Source organism: Miniopterus schreibersii, assembly GCF_964146895.1.
Source record: "Miniopterus schreibersii genome assembly, chromosome: 9".
Taxonomy (NCBI): domain Eukaryota; kingdom Metazoa; phylum Chordata; class Mammalia; order Chiroptera; family Miniopteridae; genus Miniopterus; species Miniopterus schreibersii.
The window spans coordinates 225,101-248,901 of record NC_138118.1 but is presented as its reverse complement, the minus strand read 5'-3'; the positions used below and the strand labels follow the sequence as shown (position 1 = coordinate 248,901).

The following is a 23,801-nucleotide window of genomic DNA, read 5'->3' as shown; positions in this document are numbered from 1 at the left end:
AGCTGAGTTTACCCTTCAAGAAGTCTCTGTCATGACCAGAATCCACAAAGCTTCTAAAATCTTTGCAAACATATTAGAAACTTTCAAGAAACTAATCTCTTTTATTTAAAAGGAGGCAAGTGACACACCCTCCGCACAGTGGAACAGGCGGGAAGGGAACACTGTGCCCCTGAAATGAAGTACAAACAGCTCAGAAGCAGCCGAAGTGTGAGGTTCAGGACTGTGAAAACAGGAAGGTCTGGCCTTACAGCCATCATAGGCGTGGGGTGTGGGAGACAACCTCTCCCTTAACTCGTACCTTCAATTACTGACAGAAACAGGAAAAGTTAAAAATTTTAATTCAAAGTGATTTCATTATATTCAAGCAGCAATTGCCATAGGACCAAATACATGTAGACAGTGGCTTAGTAACACACGGCAAATTCCTGGAGACATGTCAGAATTCACAGTCGTGGAAAACAGTAGACAAAGTCCCTGCTCCCCGGAGCGCACCGGCTCACAGGCAGCCGCTGGGCAGAGCGTCCGTCAGTCTGACACTGTGAGCTTGGCTCCTGGGTTCCCAAAGGCTGAGAGCTCAGGCACACCTGCTCCTCCTGGCTTGGCCGGGCGTGCGCTCTTCTCCCAGCTCCCCCCAGGGACCAGGTCGCAATCAGTCTGCCCTTACCTCTCCATTTTAGACAAAGTCAAGTATCTGCTGTAACTCTTATTGGAAAGGTATCCTTTTCAAGGTCTGTCATTCCTCGTGCTGTCACAGCAGCCCAGGTCGCCTGACCACAGCCGTCACTGTCGGCGCCTGACTGGCAGGATGCACACCGCACACATGTGCTGCAGCAGAAAGTCCTGCACTGTTGGGTTATGTGTGTCCGAGGACATCTCTTCTGGAAGATGCACGTCATGCTGGAGGAGGCCATGCTTAACTAGTAATAATCTAGGGGTGACTGGTTTTTAATTAAAATGTTGCATTAGTCCAGTGAACAGCTAAACTTCCCAGCGCAATCCCATCTGTGACAGGACTACAATAACGACCAGAGTGGATTCTCTCCTCGGAAACCCTGATAGTTACAAACCTCTGCACAAGTACAAATATCATTTCAGTTCGGTCAGAGGTCATGCCAGTAGCTTAGGGCAGCGATTTTCAACCTTTTCCATCTCATGGCACATAAACTAATTATTAAAATTCTGCAGCACACCAAAAACATATTTTTGCCAATCTGACAAAAAAAGGTATAATTTTGATTCACTCACACTGACAGCTATTGTTGAGTTGGCTGTTGTCATTTTTTATTTGATGATCTAAGGGAAGAGAGGTCAGAGCCCCTGACTCAACAGTCACATGTTGTCTGTTCTAAAAATTCTCACAGCACACAGGTTGAAAGTTGCTAAACGAGGGCCTTGTTTGGGGGAACAGACACCTCTACATGGTGAAACTGACAACACTGAGGATCTAAAATTCTAGCTAGCTCCTCAAAAAGCATATTTTACATAAAATTAGATTCAGTGCTTGGGGGAAAATAAGTCTTAAATGAAAAATAAAGTTTAAAAACTGTAAACAATTTTTAGTGTTTCAACAATTAAGCTTAAGTTTAGATGCTGTTTTCACAAAAGAAAGTAAGAGTTACAAAGAACTAAATGAAGAGGAAAACCTCAAACTTTAAAAGCAACAATATCAGGCTGTGGCCAGTGTGACTCAGTTGGCTGCAGTGCTGTCCCGGGCACCAGAAGATGGCAGGTTCGTTCCACTCAGGGCACCCAGGTTGTGGGTTTGATTCTAGACAGGGCGTGTGTGGAGGCAGCCAAGTGATGTTTCTCTTTCATATTGATGTTTCTCCCTTCCCCCCACCCCCCTCTCTTCCTTCCACTCTCTGAAAAATGGGAAAAATATCCTCAGGTGAGGATTAAAAAAAAAAAAAAAAAAAGACTGCACATGGCTAGCGTCAACTGAGCAACTGAGCTAGGCTCACTGAATCTAATTTTCAAAACATGATAATCTCATTTTCAATCTCTTCAAGTAAATATCTAGGCTTAGAGAAATTTAGAAGCCAATTCTCAAGTTTCTATAGATCTCAGGAGGAAGCAAGTGCAGCATCAGGATGCACAGGGACAGCAGTTCACAGCCAGTCCACGCAGAATGTGGCTCCCCGGGCTGTGGGGGTGGGGTCACAGCCCAGCAGCACTCCTCTGAGCCTGACTGTGACCACAGCCCACTCTTCCCACCATCAGGTGATGGGGCTGTGAGAATGCAGCCCTGGGACCCACGGACGAATGATCAAGACCATCCCTGGGCCTGGTCCCAGGTGGCTGGCCCCTCACTCACCCACTGAACACATTTCACTTAATACCAAGTGCACAGCCAGTGTGGCCTCACAGTATTAGTTCCTAGGTGACCCTGTCCTTGGGGTACTGGCAGCTTCCCAGGGGTCCTGGGGGGGACATGAAATAACCCAACTCACAGCCCTGCATGGCTGGGCAGACGAGCTCTGTGACCTGTACCTTTGCGAGCACGGGGGAGCAGACAGCTTGGCAGCCAGTGCTCAAGGCACACATGGCAAAGTCACACAACAATGAGCAAAACACAGCGAGGCCCCCAAGGCCTCGTCAGAAACTCTGGACTCACTGATATCAGATCCCAGAAACACCTTTGAACTTCCTGGCTGCACCAGCCCACACATCCCTCTTTTGGTGTAAGCTGTCTGTGCTCCTCACCTGTCACTTTAAAGCCACAGTCCTGACCAGCACAGTGAGGGAGGGACTGGTTCTGATTGTCAACTGTCCTAATAGCCCTTTAAAGAGTGCGAGTACCTGTGTGCATGATTGCGAGGCTCCAGTGTAAGAGCTGTATCTGGAACTTGCAATCACCAAGGCCGACCATCACAACATCTTTGCCCACGGTCAGGTAGGTCTGTAAGAGACAGGTGTGCAACGTGGCTCACCAACAAAGGCCAGAGAAAGAAAAAGGGAGTAAGTCCAGCTGGTGCAGTTCCCAACAGCTGATGGACTGCCAGCCAGCTCACACAGCAGGTATCTACAAAGATGTTTTGTAAAGGAATTTCCATAAAGATACGTTAATTCTCAAGTTACAACTTTAAAACAGAAAAGAAAGTCTTGAAGCCCCTGACAAACCCTGTAAGGAGGGGGAGGTGCCTGTTAAGGATTCTGACCTGGATAATCTGCTGATAAACAGCCCGATGACGCTTCAGATATTCTTCCTCTTGATCTTGAATAAAAGATAAAACTTTGTTTTCCAACCAAAACCCGGTGTCTTCCAAAATGGACAGGTAAACTTTTCCTTCTGTGCAGAACTGTACAAAAGATAGACAGACAACAGAAAGACAACTTAGTAATGAGCACTGCTGGCGACTGCTTCCCGCTCTGCCCTGGGGTGGAGACCGGCGCACCTTGTGCTGCAGATGGATACTCAGCCGGCAGTGCAGGCTGAAGGCTCGCAGGGCAGTTGCCTCACTGAAGTACTCAGCTTTCCCACCAGGCGACTGCAGAATGGACTCCAGGTCTACCTGAGATAGAAAACCAGCTGACAAGTCACCACCACACCGAGTGTGGCAGGGACCACAGAGGGGACGCACAGTGAGGACGGTGGGAGGCACCTGACACAGCTGCCCCAGGAGAGGAACCCCGAGCAGCAGAGGTGACTCCATCACACAGCAAAGCTGTCCAAGAAACACACAGGCTTCACTTCCTCTGCCCCTGCAGAACCTCCCACTAAGGAACAAGGAAATCCTTTAAGTTCTTGCTTGAGAAGCCAAGGAACAAGCTGGTTAAAGCCCTTGCCCCCGGGTAAATTCTGACCTGCCCTCAGTGAGGGGCAAAGTCAGCCCTGTTAGGGCAGACCAACCAACACAGGAGAGAGAGGCAATCCCAGGACATTCCTCTCCTCCACGGGCAGGTGGGAGCCTCCAGCCTGGACTCCGGGCCACACACAAGAGCAGTTGTGTCTGCTTGCGGCAACACAGATGGAGGGGGCGTCCCTCCAGCATGTCATAGGGGGTAGCACCACTCATCATTTGTGCTGGGGACACTCCCCCACTTTTCCTAGAACCCACAAGCCGCCCTGCTTCCTGTACCTGTTAGGCATCCACATCTCATGTCCTTGTCTGCAAAGTGAGGGAGGGGACTAAGTAGCTCTCCACTCCTCCCCAGCCGGGAAAACTTTCACGATAAGTATGAAAAATTCAGAACTTACTTTGTCACACCTGCTCTTTCGTGGAGGGACTACCTCTCACGGTGCCCGTATCTGTTCTATAGTTACCTTGGACATTTCCAGTGCTTTCAAAAGGTGGTTCAGCTTCTTCCGGGGCGCAGCAAGCAGGCTCTCTCGGTTCTTTGGGTGGATCAGCAGGTACTCTATGTAAACCAGCGCCAACTCGGGCTTCACGGGTCGGGGGTCATGGATCTGCACCTTCCGCTTAGACGCTGAGTTAGTCTGAGAGAAGGAGAGCAACAAACTGACACACTTGTCCCCGGAGAGCTCTACGCGGACAGTCACCCTCGCCAGCAGACTTAGAGACGTGACACGTGCACACCTTTCTCTGGGGTGGCTCCTCGGGCAGCCAGTCACAGACGAGTTCCAGGATGTGTCCCACCTGTCCCCAGGAGCACAGACAGTCCAGCAGAGTGCAGTAGCTCCTGTCCCCAGCCCCTTCCTCTTGGTTTCTCAATGTGGAGATAACACTGCAGCTGAACATGCCAAATACACAAGGTCAGACCAAATGTTTCAATAGCAGTTTCCCACTTTTCTAAAAGGTGAGGAAGACAAAGCAGCTGAGAACTGAAGGCACGTAAGTCCCTCCTGTCACAGGACCTTCTCCATGGCCAGAACAAATACTCCCACTTCTCCACCCTTAGACACGGGCTGAGACCAGCACAAGACACCGGACTGAGAGTGGCTTTAGGGAGACAAGCGTCAGCCCAGATACAGGGTCAAGTCCTTGGCATGGTCACATAAACCCCCTTTGCTCCATGTTGTCTGTCAGACTCCAGAGCTAAGACTCCTAATTCAGGGATAACGATGTCTGTTTAGCATCAACACATTAATTTTATCATAAAGATGAGTAAAAATAAGTAATTTTCACTGAGCTAACCAACACTCCTGAGCAGGGATGGGGAATGTCCGGCCCCACGAAATCATCTGATCTGACCCTGCCAAGGCTCCCCAAAGAGAAGCAGTCCCAGCCATCCCATTAGGGTGAGGGTGTTATAAATATCCAGATGGCCCTTGCAGAAAAAAGGTTCCCTACCCGTGCTCTAGAGCAACGCTATCAAATAAAAAATGTAATGCAGGCCACAAAAACAAGCCCCTATATCATTTAAATTTTGTAGTCACATTTAAAAAATAAAGAGGAACAGGTAAAATTAGTTTCACTAACATATCTTATTTAACCCAACCTACCCATGCTATCATGTTAAGATGTGATAAAGGAAACTACTGAAGACATTTTACACTCTTCACACTGAGTCTCCCGAGTCCATGTGCATTCTGCACTCACAGCACAACCCCACCCAGATGGCCACGCTCCACATGTTGCAGCCACACTGGCCAACGCACGATGGTGGACAGAGGCACACCTCCAGCGTCCCAGCACATGGGGCTTGACAAGCACCGACTTAAGGCTCAGAAAGCTCTAGCCCCAGTCTCCACGGGATTCCTGGGCAACTCCGGAGCCACGGGAAATTGCAACCTGCTCTCCCCTGCACAGGGAGAGGAAGGGAGCTGGGAAGGAGGCAGCAGCTGAGAAGTTAAAGCTACAGCAGGGCAGTCTGCTGAGTGTCAGAGGGATAACAAGCACAACCGTGGCGGGGCTCCCACTCCACGCTGCCCAGACAGGTACCTGAATGCAGGCACAGCAGAGGGCGGCATGAAGGACATCAGCATAAACAAGGGGATCCTGCAGCGGTCGTCCTGAAAGCATAAAGGGGAGAACAAAGCGTAAAGGCATTCGAACACAGTGATGCTCTGCAGGCCCCCATACAGCTTCCTACTCCCACGCTGTCACAGCAGGAGCGTGACCTGGCCGTACCCAGTGGGAGCGCTCGCAGCTATGGGACAGCCTTCCTCCAGGTCCACGCGACACTTCACTACTGTGTGATGGCTAATTTGTGCAGACATTTAAGAAGCACCTTCTGTGTACCAGGCGCCAATGTGTAGCCTGGGGCCGCACCAGGAACCAGAATACACAGATTTCTTGCTGTCAAGACTCTGACTTCTGTTGTGAAAACAATGCTGATAAAAGGAGAAAGGTTATCTGCACACAGCTGGTACCCTGAACACGAAACTCAAGGGAATGAAACTAGTCGGAGAAAAACTTTCAAATAAAATAACCGGAAGACGGGATAGTTTGGTGGGAAGCGTGGAGAACAGTTTGCTGGAGCTGCCTCACAACTACTAAGGGCCCCAGGCCCCACCAGCCCGCTCAGGGCCGCACCTCTCCTCCTCCCCGACAAGGACGTGGCCGAGGGTGTGGCCGGCGGTGGGTAGGGCTGAGGGAGGGCAGCGGGCAGGGCTCTCAGTGAACTGGCAGCACTCCCACTACCTGATGCAATAGCAGAGCACAGTAAAAACACCCTCGGATGGCTGGGAGAATGAGGGCCGGCGGGTCCCAAATAAAAACTATTCTGAAAATGTACTTTAAACGGAAACAGAAGCAACATCAAAATAGGATCCCTAATAATCTGTGCTCAGCGCTAACTGCACCCTCCCCCAGTAAGGAAGGAACTATGTTCTCAGTGTCACGGAGCAGATGGGCCATCACTGCTGCCTCCACTCTGCGTAACCAACACTGCAGACGGTTCATTCACTAGGGTGGCCACGTGGTTCTCCAAGCTCCTGCGGAGAAAGGAGCTCTTTTGCCAGAATCACTTGGAATTAAGGAAACTAATTAATGGCCCCCCTTGGGTTCCTAGACACCCCCAGCCCACTACTGTCATCTCATCCAGCGTCTTCTGAGACTCCTAAGGGAATGCCGGCTTCTCAGTCCAGTGGAATTTGAGCTTTAAATGTGCTGGAAACTCTGGCAGCAGAGGTGATTTACTTTCATGGGCAGAGGTTTGCATTTTAGAGGCAGAATGAAGCTCAGGAGCATGTCAGTCACAGAAAGACAGCTCACAGAAGAGCCGAGAGAAAACTCTCCCAGAGAAGGTGGTTCCTAAGACCTATGACCTTTCCCCCTCAGACCATGCTCTCTTTATAATTGGGAATAATTTGTATTTTTCACTATTAGTCATATTTTCATCTGTTTTTGAAATATGAACTTCCTTCAGAAGTTAAATAAAAAGTCAAGGAATGAGAAAGCTTCTTCCATCCAAACATAAGTAATAACATCCGTGGTTATCTTTGTCCTGATAACAGACACGACTCGGACACTTCAGAAACGCATTTGCTTATCGTGTGGCATCAAATGCTGAAAACTGCCCACAAAGCTTCGGTGCTGCAGCATCCTCACGTTCACAAACTCCCCTTTCTCAATTCCCAGCAAAGACTCTAAAATAGCGTCACAGACCACAGAGACCGAATGCTTACCCTCGACATTCCCCTGGCTGCTGGGAACACGGAGCTGAAAGGCACATGGCCTCCGCCCTCAGGAAGGCTAGAGGCCAACCTTCCTGCCAGGTGAGAGCTGGCTGAGCCCTCCTGCTACAGACGAGGCCCCAGGATGAGGCAGAGGTGCTGGGCCCTTCTGCTTATTCTGCTCCAATGTCACCTCAACGTGCCTGCGTACAAGTGCCAACCTTACCTGAAACACTTTCAGGTACTGGGGGAGCACGGAGGCAAACTTGTCAATGGTGTAGAGCCTGGCCTCCTTGTTCCTCTCCATGCTCCTGTGAATGCTCTTCCAGAGGATCACGATGATTTCCAGCAAGCCTGCCATGGACCCGGCGTCGTTCACGGACAGGGTTTTGTCCAGAACCTAAGATACACATGATTTTATTGCAAAAGAATCAAATCATAACAACCATTAAGATAAGATAACAGCACTATGTCTGAGAGCATGTCTCAGAATTCTGGGCATAGAGCAGAAATGTGAAGGACACCAAGTCTATTTTCATGTCAGGGTTTATTGTGTATCTGAGAATCTCTAAGAGGTAGATCTGCTTTTAAAAGCCCACCCAAGAAATAACACATTCTAAATTAAATTACCCTATATCCTCTCAATAAACAATTTTTATGAATTAAAAATCCTCTCAAAATCAAAATGTATAACCTGTCATCATCTAGGGACATAACACAATAGGAAAGAGCACGCTTCTTCTTTACTGTCTTCTGATTTGTTAAAGGCTGTCACTTCTCACCACACACCTCGAAGGGAACAGACCAGGGGTGGGGGGGTGGATACAATCTGATTTACTCAATGTGGTTACTACTGAAGCTCGGTGACATCGCCCATTCCACAGGGAGGGAGGTACGAGGGCTCTGGTGTGACAACTGGTAACCACCAACCCCACTCATCATGGGCTTCCTCGGCTTGCTTTTAAAATAATACACCCATTCACGTTTCCCAACTTACGCTGGCAATAAGCCATAACCGCTGCTGTCTATCATCTGAGTGTCTGGCCTAAACCAGAGGCACTCTAATAAATCCCTCTTCTGCCATCGCTGTAAGCTGTACACGTACGTGCCCCGCCCAGACACACACTGGCAGAGCCCCGTGGCGACTGCAGCACAGCTTGAGAACCTGCAAGTAGCAGCAGACACCATGTCCTGGAGACGCAAAGGATAACTCATTTCAGGTGTTGGTATTTATGTGCTACCTACTCAAACGTAATGGAAAGTAGCGTGATGAATGAGGGAATGTAAAAAGAGCAATAGTAGTTTCCATGCAGTTATACTTTCTAATGGGCACTTAATACTCTGACTGAGGTATGGCCAGGCAAATGTACAAAGCAATGAAACCACCAAAGTCTTACTGTAGGAATGATACAAATAACAGATTAACAAAATTTCACTGTATTTAATTCCACTTTTCACAGCTCCAACGTCCAGCACAGCAGCCTGGTCACAGAGTCCAACAGAAGCCATCACTTCTTACAATGTGCTCAGTTCCCAAGTGAGACCTCACTAAAGAGGAAGCCAGACAGCAATGAAAAAAAAGTAAAAGGACACTTCAAAAACTTTTGCTTTTAGCCTTATATGCTTAGAATATCTATACAACAAACTGTATTTCTCTTCTAGCATTGTTATTACAATGGAACTACATATTTCTAAGCTCTTGTGTTTTCTGATGATAGACAAAATGACCTAAAACTTTACAAAATGCAAGCTTTCTCATTTACACCTAGGTTTTTAATAAAGAGACTGGAGGATTCCTTCAATGTTTAAAAACATAAGTCTCAACTATTATTGTCTCGTAAAATATGCTTTTGCTCTTTTGCAAAACCATTTCCACCATTAGCACGAGTCTGCGAGACCCAGACAGAGGCACTGCTTGCTCTGCAGCCCAAGATGCCTGCTCACTGCCCATCGCTGTGCCCACCTCGCACACTGCAGCCCCTCCCCTGTGGACAGGGGTGGTCTCCGCGCTGGCCTCTTCAGCTAAGGTTTTTGAAGGTGCTTAGCAGCGACGAGATCACCTTCCTGAAGAATCCTGCCCGCCCAATCCACATATGGAGGGGAAAGCCCTGAAGAGAGGAACTCAGACCCCATCAGAACAGGAAGCAGGACAATTCCGAATGCTCTCTGCTGGGTGTTTCCCAAACCCAGGCTGAAAAGGCCTGTGAGCTGATCCAGCCCCTACTGAGGGCCAACTATTCAGATGAAATGCAGACCACGCTTTCTATGATCTCCTCTCTCTGTCCCAACTCTGTAGTCCCTGACTGGGACAGAGGAAAGGCTGGTGGGGAAGTGGCCATACAAGGTATGAGTGCAATGGCACGTGTGTGAACAGCACCCTCCTGACATGCAGCCAGACAGCCCGAGACCAGTGAACAATGCAAGTCACGCATGAGCCCTGAGCAACCTGTGAGCCTGTGTCAGAGGTGGTGGGCACAGGGCAGGAGCGAGGCAGGACCAGCCAGCACCGGGGCTCACAGTTCCATGTTTCAGCAAGAGTGCAAACTGTCTTGGGTGCCTTTCTTCTCAAGGCCAGTTTCCTAACCTAGTTGAGCACCACAAAACTATCCCAAGATTTTACTTTCAATGTCCTTAGCACACAAGTTTGATTACAAGCTTAGATAGTGCCGACAAGTAGTATGTCTAACACCCAAACATTCTACTCTTAGGCTCTGACTGGTCACTTTGGATTCTGAAGAAAGAGCAGCCAAACAATCCCTTTGATAAATCACTTTCGATAAATTACCTTTTTTTTAAAAAAAGAAAGAATTCTAAATAAAAATCAGTCCTAGAAAGTCAACTCCAAGATGTCTCTAGGAGAATCTTGTGGCATAGGTTAAGAGTCCCACCACCTAAAATATTTTAACGTCCGAGTCCAATACAGGTGTGCCACCCCCGACAGAATCAAAACATATGGAGACACTTAAGGCAAAGAAAATCGGGGACAGGTGTTCCCAGTAATAATTTCCTCCTATTACCTCCTACCCAAACTCCACAATGAAATACAAAGGATATACAACAATTCTTTCAAAAACAGTATTTATGATCCTCCAAAATAATTAGTTGGAATGTCAATACTAAAAGAATAAATAGAAAAAAAATTCCTAATGTTGGGGATGGGGAGAATTCCCCCACTTCTGATCTAAAACCAGATTAACGTAATATGTGTGTACAACAGTCTCTCTGAAATGATGAACCAGCCAAGCTTTTTATGCTTTTTAGACAAAGAAACAACACATTTGTGAAGAACCGACAGGACACAGACACTTAGGTTTGGGTGCTTATTAGTGAGAAGCATGAACAAGGTTGGGCTTGGTGGTGAACTGGTGAAGGGGTCACGTGGTTGGTTTGTAAAGGCTTTGGCCCTGAATTCCTAACTCTAGCCATTGCAGGACCTTCTGGGGCAGCCTGCCTGGGCCTAGGCCCTGCACAGCCGAGTGTCCACTTACACTCTCATTCTCCTTCCCCCTCTCCTCGTCTTCCTCCTGCGGCTCTCGCACGGCCTTCCTGATGCAGGCATTTAAGCAGTGGCGGATCACGTGAATCAGCTTTGCTACAATGTGTAAGAAAATCAAGTTAATTTACATGTGTCTTCAACAAAACTACCTTTAACTAGTAAAATTATAATCCCGAATAATTACAAGTGTCACTTAAGGGACATCACGCAGCAATGCACTCAAGCATGGAGCTTTAAAACGCGCCCCCAGTGAGCACAGGTCACAAGCCAGGCTCCGTGGAGAACAGCCCCAGGGATGCAGTGGGTGTACCTATGTTGGTGCAGGCGGTGTGCTCGTGGGCATGCTGGTAGAACCTCCTGGCGGCAGCGTGATTCATCTGCAGCAGCGTGACGCAACGCTCACACCACACCTCCTCCGGCAGGTTCACGGGCAGGAATGAGTTAAAGATGAGGCTCACCAGGCGCCGACACACAGGCCGGGAATCTGATTCCAGTCGAACCAAGATATGCTCCATGGGGCATATTTTCCAAAACTGTGTAGAAAGCATGTGTGGAAAAAAATGGTCAATTGTTACTGTAATCTTGAATACATTTTAAGTAAAATTTCCAGAGCATAATAAAAAAGAAACTAACTTTTTTATTCAAGAAAATTCATTTGGCAGTTACAAAATAGTGTTGGGGATGTAAAGTACAGGGGATATAGTCAGTAACATTGTAATAACTATGGATGGTGCCAGGAGGGTACTAGACTTACCACCCTGATCGCTTTGTAAGTTATATGAATGTCTAACCACTATGCTGTACACCTGAACTAAAATAATAATGTACGTCAACTGTAACTAAAAAATAACAAAAACTTTTAAAAACTGAGCTGTATAATCTTGGGGGGAAAAAATGAGAATTTCAAATGACTATAGAATCTGTGACCCGTCTTCAGGAAATTTCAGTTAATAAATCCATATTTTAAAAAGCACTGACATATAAGGTACCCGAGTATAAGGCTGTTGGGAGGGTTAATCATAATTAGCACCATGCTCGATGCATAGTAAACTTAAATGATAGCTGTGATTATCAGAGTCTAATCATTTTAAATTTCCTAAAACATCATAAGTTTTGGCCCACTAATATGAAAACTGAATTTTAAAATTTACAACAGTTTTTACAAAAGCTTAAGTGAACAGCCCGTTTCCTACCTGGGAGACGCACCCAGGGCTGCTGGACCATCGACCTGGCACCTCCCCCCCAGTGCCAGCTTGCCCAGGGGACCTCAGCTGCTGCCAGATAACAGCACAGATCAGAAGTGACCTGTGGCCCTCTGCTCACAAGCATCAAAGCTGTCCACTGCCCACAGAGGAGGGCCAGACTTCTAGGCAAGAAATCCAAGGCAAGAGGAAAATATCTCGGAATAATAGAAAGAAAACAGATTTCAATGGTGAAACGTTCAAATCCCATCTCAGGGCCAGCCGGTGTTGCTCAGTGGTTGAGCATCAGCCCAGGAACCAAGAGGTTCCAAGTTCAATTCTGGTCAGGGCACATGCCCAGGTTGTAGGCTCATTCCACTCCCTGGTGGGGGCATGCAGGAGGCAGCCAAAGGCTGATGTTTCTCTCTCATTGATGTTTCTGTCTCTCTATGCCTTTCCCTTCCTCTCTCTAAAAATCAATAAAAAACATTAAAAAAAAAAATCCCACCTTGGGCCTTTTTATTCGCTGGCAATCCTGTGCAAACACATACACCTGAAATGTTTTCCCATCTGTGCACCAGGGAGCCCCCATTGACGTGTCCATTTCTCAAGGACCCGGCTCTAGTGATCACCCCTTCTTCCCAGAAATTTTAAAACATGCTGAATTCCCTGCCTCGTTCCAGGCCCCACCTCCGCTCCTGGGCCTTTTATTCTGTACCATGGATCAGTCCTTCTGTCCAGGGCCTTGGAGACTAAGATGAGGCTTGGACCTCTCTGAGCTCAGCCCTCTCTCTCAGAATGGAAGTAGAGAAAGGGTAACTCTCATTGCTCCAACGCTGGATGCAGGAGACCCATGACTGCAAACATATCCATGAGTACCACGAGCATGACCAGTGTCGGACAGCAGCATGCAGCCCATCATTCCAACCTGGTGACAATCAACCACCATTCCTATTAGCTGCCTCTCCACCCTCTGGCCTTGAGGCCCAGCAACCTCTGACCTTGATTTTCAAGGACAAACCTTTGCAGGGACCTTACTGCTAAATCACTCTCTGCCTGGCCTCTACAGAACCAAGATCAAGATGACAGAGGCACCTCATTAAGACAAAACCCAAACTCCATCTGGGTCCCAGGCCTTTTGTCTGTTTACCTGTCTCTCCTGTTCTCCTGGGGAGACCTATTAATAAAGGGAAACAATGTCCTCTCCATCCCTCACCTCCACAGCCCTGTGCAAGCAGATTCACAAATCAGACAGCACTGAGCCAAGCACTCTCCTTCCAGACTCAGAATCTAGTTTCAAGAGGCTGTTAGACAAAATCAACCAAAAGTGCAGCCAGCTTTGTTGTTGAAACTGATGTGCTGATTCTAAAATTTAAATGTAGCCAAAGGACTCTGAAGGCAGGGGCTGGGATTCATGCAGCATACACGGGGAGCTGCAGCATCCAGGGGGTGCAGCCCTGGCCCAGGACAAACAGCAGGTGAGCCAGACAGAACAAGTCCCAGAAACAAACCACACCGTCAACTGATTTGCAACAAAAGTACCGAAGTGGTAAGACTGGGGATAACATGGGTATTCTTATTCTTACTACATAGATCACACAAACTACTTTTTTTAAAACATAAAAATATTCAGTTTGAAATTTGAAAAGCATAAAGCAATACACGCCCTGAGCAGTGATAAGGCCTCCCCAGATCCCATCCCCTCTCTCAGGCAGCTGTCACTAACTTCCTGATTCTCCAGGGAGGAATGCTTTCTGCACATCTGAGCTAACATGTCGTGTGTTCTGTGTCACACAGCTGGTGTCTGCACCTGCTTCCATTCTTCCATCTTAGAGGTATATTCCACATAAGCTCAATTCTTCTCACAGTCATGCAGCATCATGTCATCGCATGAATGCACCTCAGGTCTGCACAGCTGACCCTACAGTGAATGACCTGTGAGCCTGTTCCCAAATCCTGGGCATGACAAAGTACCCTTTTTAAAAGTGAATTTCAGAGAACCACTGTGTGGAGGGAAAAGGTAACAAATGCCAGATAATCATGAAGTCGAGGCCCTTACAACTAACATGCAGCCAAGAGCTGACAGCACTAGAGCTGGGGAAAGCACCATGGACGTTATAATAAACCAATGTCTCCTCGCCTCCTTCTGTAAAATGTGGTGTGGAGGAAGGGAAATCTCATCTTGGTATTCTCCCAGTTTAAGTGCTTACTATGTGCCAAGTTTTAAAATATTTCAACAAAAACGTTTGTGCACATGATAAAAATATAATGTAAGGTAGGAGCTGCTCACATGAATGTTTTCAAAAAGAAAACACATACTGATGACATTTTTAGACTCTTCAATGGAAATCACAAGACAAATTTTATAAGCTTAACAACTGGCAGACTATACCAGACATTGATTAGTTTAAAATGTGATCACTAAAACCTTAGAATTAAGTGCTCTCTATTTCTGTGAATGGAAACAAATGCACTCATTACGTCACGTATGGAATAAGAAAAGCCTTGTTTACCCACCTTGGCAGCCCGCACGGCTTTGACTTTCAGCAGCATTTCCACGAATGCCACTCTCACTTTCTCCGAATTGTCATGGAGACTGTACTTCAGTGTTGGCAGAAGCTGCTCTAATAATGGGTGGCTTAATTTGTTATCCAAAATTATCGGCAGACACTGCAAGAAATGAGAAAGAAAAGATTCAAAATCAAAACTAAATAGGTTCAGGTAGGAAAACATCCAGGTCTATCTTCACCAGAACTGCTGGTGAAATAAGTAAACACACCTGCAGAAAATGACACTTTCTAAACGGTGTAACATAAACATACGGTTAATGAATTAGTATGGATTCAATGCCTGATGGCTCATCCGCTGTTTCACCCAAACAAGATTAGAGCAGCTATACAGTAACTTTCAGAGTGGAGAGAAACACAGCACCACCGCTGGTGGAGCAGCTCCAAAGCCACCTGTGCCCTTTATCCCTGGCACCAGCCCACAGGTTCCCTGCATCTGCTGACTCCATCCCGCATGACCCGCGCTCCCCAGATGGGAGGCCCAGTGACCTGCCCAAGCTCAGCCCAGGCTCTGACGTGTCAGAAGGTTGATATGCCCTGCCACCTTCTCTTTCCAGTCATTAGGAAAAAAGATTTATTATTTTAAACAACACATATATCTTAAAGATCATACGTAAATGTTTACAGGTGAGATGATACGTCTGGGATTTGCTTCAAAGTAATTGTGGGAGACGATGGGTGGGCTACAGAGAAACGAGATGGGATATGTCCTGGTAACTAATGAGACTGGGTGACGGGAGCAAAGATATTTTTGCAGGTTCTTATGAAAAGTACATATGGTATATCAAAAAGGTCAATTTTAATGTATAACAACTTAAAAATTTTTAAGTACGTACAGCTCCCATTCTAAAATGCTTCCCCCTGGCCCCCAACACACACAGTGGACTATTTCTAGAAGATAGTTTCTGTAGAAAACATTTTTAACTTGGTTGTTAACACCTTATTGGGCGTACGACAAACATGTCAATAGTGCTATGTCTATGTAGGATTCTGGGTGGTTTTTAAGTTTTTCTTTCTCTGTATTTTCTAACTAATCTTCAATAAATAAATAGTGTATAGGATTTAAAATAAATAAATAAATAACTTAAAATCCTACCTTAAAGACAGAACAGCGCACATCGGCCGAGCTTGTATCAAACGCCAGCTCCCCGGTCACTTTCTTGAGGAGATCAACAAGAATGGTCGGAGGCATCATCTCCCAGTATTTGGAAGTTATTTTACAAACGCCAAGTATCCCTGCGGAACGGACCATCGGGTAAGGATCTTCTAAAAGGCTCTATAAGCAGGAGGGGAAAAAGGCTTAAAAATCTTAAATCAGTTCCCTTTATATCAACATTTGCTTTACACAAAAGCACTCTGGACACAAGTTACAGAAACACGGGCCATGCACAGGCCCTGGATCTCTGGCCACATGTCACTTCCACTGCTGAATACTGAAAGAGGACATCTAGACCCACGTGGTGCTGTATTGGCCAATCCAACCCACAGGACCTGGCGACCACAGGGCCTCCAAGCCCGGCCCTACCGCTGGGCGGCTGTGGCGAGATGCTGGTACTCCTGAGTACCACCCTGTTAGACACGACTACCAAATCACTCCCGAGTTCCCACAGGGCTGAAACACACTGAACACAGAATAAAGTCATTCTCCTCTCAATGACTCAGTCTAGACAATGGTCGTATGGACCTGATGGAAGTACAGGGCAGCATCTGGAGAATCACACACCACACACAAAACTCACAAAAACATGGCTCTATAGTTAACTCCAATTCACAGGAAAGACAAAGGGCAGGGGATGTATCAATGGCACTGTGGGGAGAGGTTCTGCAAAACCTGGAATGTGGGAAACAAAAGAATAACTTGGCTTCTTCAACAATAAAAACAGTAAGAAAAAGAGAGAGAGAGCAGAGATTGCTGGAGAGGGACATCATACTGTAATTTCAACTTTCTGCCTTGCCGAGATTTTTCATAATCAGTCAGAAAGCAAACAAAATGAAGTATCTAAGAGTGTCATGGGTAACCACCATTATCATGGCATTTTTTTCTATCTCTGCCTACAATTTTCTTCTACTAACTAGGGAAATAAATGTTTTTAGCTTGTGCTGGGAAACCTGAGAATGTGAGGGAGTGTGGAGCAACGAGCAGAGGGCAGCACTTCCCAGCAAGGTGAGCAAGACCCACAACACCCAGGAAATAAACGTCGCCCCCTCATGTCCTAATGCCTCTCTTGAAAGCTAGTCATCTGAGAAAACAGCTGCCACAGGCTTTATCTGTGGGCTTGCCTTACACACACCCAGTGTGTGCTCCTTCCTACGACCCACAGCTCTCCAGTGGGCAGTATCACCACCCCAGGTCGCAGGTGAAGAGACAAAGTGACCTGCCCAAAGTTACTCAGCTAATAAGGAAGAGGTGGAGTCAAATCTGGAGGTACTTTAACCCCTATGTTATGCTACCTCTGCTGTGGAGACAAGAGTATACAAAAAACACTTAAAACTATATGAAGTAATAAATAATTAATGTTCCAAAGGAGAAGAAGAGGAAGAGAAATGGGCACTATGGGCCCATGCTGTCTGAGAGGCACCAGGGAGAACCAGTTTCCTTAAAGAATGTCAACATCCGGAAAGCTTGCAGTTGGGGGCAGGGCACCCGCAGACATAGGCGGACGGCCAGGACGCACGCCAGGCCAGGTAGAGCTGTGGTTATAAGGAGCTGAACTGCATGGATACGTACATAGAGTTCTTCAAACTGTTTCTGAATTTCACTGTCCATTTCAATAGCATTGAAGCTTGGATCTCTAATAGGAAATGCTTCCACGAACAGCAGTGCAGCATTGGAGCGAACTTCAGAGTTTCTGGCCTGAAAAAATGAGGAAGTATTTCAGGATCCAGGGATGAAATTCCAGAGTAAAGCTCCTAGTACTCAACATAGACTCACTCACGAAAGAAAGACAGCAGTCCTTCCTTAGTCAGCAAACTCAGCCCAGTGTCGACAGACATGAAAAGACTGTCTCCTTGTTCAAAACCCACCTTGTGTGACTGTCACATTCCACCCCGACACCAGTCACCTGGGCTGAAATCCTCCTGTGTCGACCTGAACACTCCTTAGTTTGTCACCCTGGCTCCATTTCAGCAGGGGTCTGGAGGGACCAGGACACCCAGCCACCTCTGCAGACCCCACCACCTCCGATTTACTGAGCACAACTACCCCCTTCCAACTGTGTAGTCAGTACTAAACCAACTCAGACTCCCAGTCTGATGGGCCTGAGAAATGCTTTTAATAGAACAAAACATTCATCCCCAAATTTCACAAAGCTCCCGGCCTCCAGTCCTGTTTCTACTGCCTTACGACAATTTGAATGGGCGTGCGTCTACACACGACAGACTGATCGGCATGTGCACCTTCAATCCTCTCCAGAGGATGGGCTTGTACAGTCTGTAGAGCATCTCCTCCACTCCCTGCCGAACTCTCTTCTGGTGGTGGAAGTAACTCAGCACCTGGCCAGGAACAGGAGAAAACGGGTGATGTTCCTTTGTGAACGAGCATCCAGGATCCTGTTTGGAAAACCCTCTTCGCAGGACAGGCAGCCGCGCTCCCGAGTCTAACGACTCTCCCCAAGGACAGGCAGATGCACTGACAGCGTCCACACGGTCGAGCAGGTGAAGGAAGCCTGCGGCACAAATGACGATCAGGGCCTACCAACCGCCACACAACCTCATAGCCTTCAGGGTGAAATGGGAACGGGGTCGGGCCAAGTGCTCTCCACGGCCCATGGTTCTAAAATGAGCTAGCTACACCTGTTTGGGTGTAAGAGCCAGTCCAGAAGAGGCACGCATGTACCTCACCACGAGTGTCACGGCCTAGTGGCCCTTCACAGCACGAGCTTAATGCAGACACTGAGTCTCCCCAAGCCATCCGGACGATCAGAAACAAGCTGCTCTTTGAGCTTCTACTCCTTCACTCTTTCCTGCTCCTTTCTTTCACTGCCACAATCTTCCTGCCACTCTGTTAATCCTCACTTGAGGATATATGTACTGAATTTAGAGAGAGAAAAGGAAAGAGAAACATCAATTCGCTGCCTCCCCACACATACTCCGACCAGGGATCAAACCTGCAACCTAGGTATGTGCCCTGCTCCAACCAGCTGAGCCACCTGGCCCGGGTGTTCCTGCCACTCCTCAGACTCTTGTCCCCAACACCACCAAGTCTGCCTCACTTCCTTAATCCACAACTCAAGGGGCTAAGATTATATACATAAAAGTGGAAAATAAACGAAACGGGCTATAATGTGACGGCCTATACTTTAAGTGAACTTGAATCAACTTTAACCTAAAAGACCACAGTCTGAAGATTGTTTTTTCTGATTTTTCACCTTTAGTTTTTTATTGATGTGATAAGTGATATGAGTCTATAGGTTGTTTTTTGTGTACTATTATCAAGTTTGGGTATCAATGTACATATTTGCTTCACAGAAACATTTTTCAACAGCTTTGTTGAGATAATACACATATCATAAAAGTCACTCTTTTAAAGTGTACAGTTCGGTGAGTTTTAGTGTATTCAGATTGGGGCAACCACTGCTATCATGTAGCTTCAGAAGATTTTCATCATCAATGTGGGGACTTTCACTTTCCAGTGACTTCCTGAAGCTTCTTTCAACCTATCAATAAAATAACTTATCATATAAACATAATGTTTATCCAAAAAAGGATATGAGGAAACAACTATGTGTTATGAGCAGCAAGGACAATTACTTAGAGTCCAAGAATGCACTTCACTTGAAAAGTTAAATCTAACATTCTTCCTTTTGATTCTTTCTGTGCATTTTCCAGTAAATTTACCAAATAGTGATATCTACACGTAAAATATCTTAATCACTCACAGACCACAGCAGAAAAAACAGATATGAAGTCTTTAGTCACTTGGTACCACGAGGGAGGCACCCATGTCACAGATCTGTAGTTTAACACGATGCCACTCCTGTGACTAACAGAACCTGAGACACCAAACCACACATGTGGCCACAACAAAAGAAACCACGCTGAGCCAGGGGTGGACAGGGGGTGACTTCTGGGCTGTTTATCTTTGGATAACTCAAACTAAATCATCAATAACATAAAGAAATGTTCTCTTATCCATTCAAACTTTATATAATATTTACATTCTACAGATAATTGCAATTTCACTATTCAAAAAAGAGGTGGCCTTTGTCCATTTAGCTTCTTGACACTCAGCTGCCAAAAGTAACAGCTGATCAATGTAACAGGGGACTTTCTAGCCCTCCTGCCGGCCGAATCCTACGATCACCAGACACCTACCAGCATGACGAGGGCACCGACAACAGAGCCTATTTAGTGAGACCACTGACAATATAAGGATAAAATTCAGATCTAAATTCTGAGATGACCTTTTAAAAACAAAATCTTACCAAGAGAAACTAACAAAACATTATCCCATTTGGTCTGCAGAATACCAAAATGGAAATTTAACGTATAAAAGTAAATAATAAAAATCTCAACTATCATTTTTTTTAAAAAAGCGGCAGTGGCAGTTAGAAAGTGATGATTCTGGATATTTTTATGACAAAGAACTTAATTAAGGTGGTTTAATTAAGTTCTGAGGCCGTAACAGTATTCCATTGCTTCCCTAATTAGAGCTTTTGGGGGAAGGATACAACTGCCAGACACTAACATCAAGATTCTGGCCCAACCAGCATGGCTCAGCAGCTGAGCACCAACCTATGAACCTGGAGATCCTGGTTTGATTCCCGGTCAGGGCACATGCTCGGTTTGTGGGCTCGATCCCCAGCGGGGGGCGTGCAGGAGGCAGCCGATCAATGACTCTCTCATCATTGATGTTTCTATCTCTCTCTCTCTCTTCCCCTCTCTCTGAAATCAATAAAGACATAAAATAAAATAAAAAGATTCTGAAAAATCCCTAGAACTGATTGCCACCAAGGCTTAACTTCATTTTAAAATTTAACAAAAACAGTTACCTGAAAACAGAAACAATGAGACTGATGTTAAGAAGGCACAGTGAATGCGGGGAGACCGACGTTAGGAAGGCACAGCAAACCTGGTAGGCCACTCACCTCACGCACCCTGGAGTGCACTGGAGATCTCCGTGGAAGGTGGACCCCGTGGTACATGAAGTCCTGGATGCAGTCGCCCTCAATCGTCTGGAAAAACAACGCAATGGAGTAACACTGGGGTGTATGGGCAGGACAGCAGAGCAGCAGTGGAGCACAGAAGAGTCCCATCTGTTCACCTTCTACCTCACGAGGGAGAACTGGCTCCTTCCACCAGAGATTCTGTTTAAGTGTACACCTCTCTCTAATTTCACCAAAGAGAACAGTTAGTCTCCTTTCTCTTATTTGATGAGATACTAATCTGTGACAATCAGCAGTTCAAGCCAGCACGGCTCACAGACTGAGTGAGGCTGGGCACCCTCAGAGGGCAGGACCTTTCCCAAGAGACTCCTCAGAACTGCACTGACCTACCTCTAAGATGGGAGCAGGATTCCACATTGACTGGAATGAGGTCTTTCAGGGCTGCCACCGCAAGGGGCAGGGCAGGGTGGGCTGTGGGGAGCTTCTAGGTAAGCCAGGGCACTACGGTCCTCCAGTGGGGAGACTGAGGCAGGGCCAGCTGCCAGGAGTAGCCCAAATCCCCAAGGGACTGATCTGAATATCCGGACGCCATGGCTTTAGTTAAGGCATAGGGAGGCTTCCTACTAATGTTAACCTCTCCTCCATCACCTCTCAAGTTCTTTCCTCACCTGAGGCCACTAACAAATCCCTGCATCACCACACATGGGAACCACACGTGGGAACCACACGTGGGAACCACACTGCCACCTTGGGATGAAGGAGATTCTCAGCTCCACCTCCCAGGACTTGTGCCACAAGCTGGGCCTTTAGAGCCACCAAGCAGAGTATGGACACTACAGAATATGGACAATAGCCAGAACGTGACCTAGCTTCTCCGATGTACCAACAACAGAGGTTTAAAAAGATGAAAAGGAGGGAGGGACAAGCGCCCTGAGAGAGTGACAGGACGCCAGCAAATGCCACTGGGAGACTTGCTGGAGCCACACACAAAAAACCACTAAAAGACATTTTTGAGCTCTGGCCAGTGGGTTCCACTCCCAGTCAGGGCGCATGCCTGGGTTGTGGGTTTGATACCCCGTTGGGGTGCATGCAGGAGGCAGCTGACCGATGTTTCTCTTTTATATCCATGTTTCTCTCTCTCTCTAAAAGAATCAATAAAAAAATAAGTAATTTTTAAGACATTTTTGAAACAGAGATGAGAAATTTAAATATGGCTTCATTATTTTTAAGAATGCCCGCTGCGTGCAGCAGTGGCACTGTACAGCCCTTCCTAGACACGCACACTGAAGAACAGACAGAAGATGGCATGTCTGAATTTGCTTTAAAAACTTGGTGAGAAGAGAGGAAACAGAATTACAATCACTGGTGCTAATCTGGCACAGACCTAGTCAAACAATTAAGTTCTTAATTATAAGTTTCTATGCTTTAAACTACTACTGGAAAAAAGAGGGACAAATATTCCTTACTGTGAGCTAGTTTCATGCAGTAGTAAAACAATGCAAGAAAATGCATAACAATGCCCTGGTTTTGCCTTTTCTCCTAAAAATTAATCTATAAAACTATTCCAGAAGTTGATAATCTTTTGTTTTCTAAAAGTAGAAGTCAGTAACAAACGCCACTCACATAAACCAAGCTTAGGCAGGCAGGGGAGCAGAGTGGACAGAAATCAACTCTAGACATCAGGCACCCTCCCCCTCTGGCTGCAAACCACCCCCCACCCACCAACTCTGGGAGCACTCCTCAAAAGGAAAGACGCCCTTTTGACTTAAGGTAAAAACTTTACTCTTGGAGGAAAAGAAAACACATTGGAGAAGCTAGTATGAGAAAATGTAAGGGATACCAGACAGGTACTTTTTGACATTTTTGAATATTTGTGATTGTGAATTATACATACAGACATATCTTCATGATACAGACACTGTACGGTCATTAGAGGTGAGCCATATTCAACACGAATGTCTCTAAATTCTCAAAAGTAATGTAGTAAAAGGAGCAGCCTGTGGCTCGCACACAGTGCTGTCCACCAGGAGCCGGCGAGCCGCAGCGGCTTCCTTCCTTGTCTGGCTTTCTCCTCACCCGAGGATATCTGCCAGCTGATTTTTCAGAGTGGAGGGGAGAGAGAAACATCGATGTGAAAGAGACACATCAACTGGTTGGCTCCCTCACGTGCCCTGACCGGGGCCAGGAATCAAGCCTGCATCTGAAGTACGGCCCTTGGCCAGACTAGAACCCAAGGCCCTTCAGTCCGAGGGCCAACGCTCTAACCACTGAGCTACACCAGCTAAGGCACAAGCACAGTTTTAAGTGTTCTAGTGGCCACGTTACAAACAGAAAAAAGAAACAGGTAAAATTACTTTAATACTATGTTTTGTTTAACCCAATGTACCCAAGCACTACTGACACTAACAGGAGCCTCTTTCGTGACCACTCAGGAGGAGAATGTAATAAAATAAGTGCTGCCTGGCTGACACAGCTCAGCAGTTGAGCGTCAACCTAGGATCCAGGCGATCAGGGTTCGATTCCCGGGCAGGGCACATGCCCAGAGTTGCAGGCTCGATCCCCAGCAGGGGGCGTGCAGGAGGCAACCAATCCATGACTCTCTCATTACTGATGTTTCTAGCTCTTTCCCTCTCCTTTCCTCTCTCTGAAATTAACAAAAATATACCTTAAAAAAACAAAAGACAAGTGCTAACGTAATGAAAATACCTCCAATATTTTCCCAGAAGCCTTTCTCCAAGCTCTGAAATAAACTTCCGCAACGTGTACCATCAAAGATCTATTAAAAAAATTTTAAAGTTAATGCAAAGAATTATACTTTTAACATGTATCATTCCAGATTCTCCCTACCCCAGGGAAGAATCTTGGTGCAGAGTGACTGTAGACTGTCCACTGCCTCCGCAGTGAGTAGGAAAGGAGAGTTTTGAGACTGGAACT

At 46.6% G+C, this 23,801-nt stretch overlaps 1 protein-coding gene across 3 annotated transcripts in view; it reads right to left on the bottom strand.

Annotated features, from left to right (window-relative positions):
• The window catches only part of NCAPG2 (non-SMC condensin II complex subunit G2), a 49,642-nt gene that overhangs the window by 11,798 nt on the left and 14,043 nt on the right, over positions 1–23,801 (bottom strand). For all 3 annotated transcript variants that reach the window (XM_081147427.1, XM_081147429.1, XM_081147428.1), the window contains exons 8-22: positions 23,574–23,643; positions 20,850–20,936; positions 18,160–18,255; positions 17,492–17,617; positions 15,860–16,039; positions 14,714–14,866; positions 11,326–11,548; positions 11,008–11,111; positions 7,746–7,919; positions 5,844–5,914; positions 4,539–4,692; positions 4,265–4,438; positions 3,396–3,512; positions 3,159–3,299; positions 2,800–2,899 (exon numbers count right to left, since the gene is read on the bottom strand). In XM_081147427.1, coding sequence (XP_081003553.1) covers positions 2,800–2,899; positions 3,159–3,299; positions 3,396–3,512; positions 4,265–4,438; positions 4,539–4,692; positions 5,844–5,914; positions 7,746–7,919; positions 11,008–11,111; positions 11,326–11,548; positions 14,714–14,866; positions 15,860–16,039; positions 17,492–17,617; positions 18,160–18,255; positions 20,850–20,936; positions 23,574–23,643 — 1,970 coding nt within the window. The remainder of the gene's footprint in view (positions 1–2,799; positions 2,900–3,158; positions 3,300–3,395; positions 3,513–4,264; positions 4,439–4,538; positions 4,693–5,843; positions 5,915–7,745; positions 7,920–11,007; positions 11,112–11,325; positions 11,549–14,713; positions 14,867–15,859; positions 16,040–17,491; positions 17,618–18,159; positions 18,256–20,849; positions 20,937–23,573; positions 23,644–23,801) is intronic.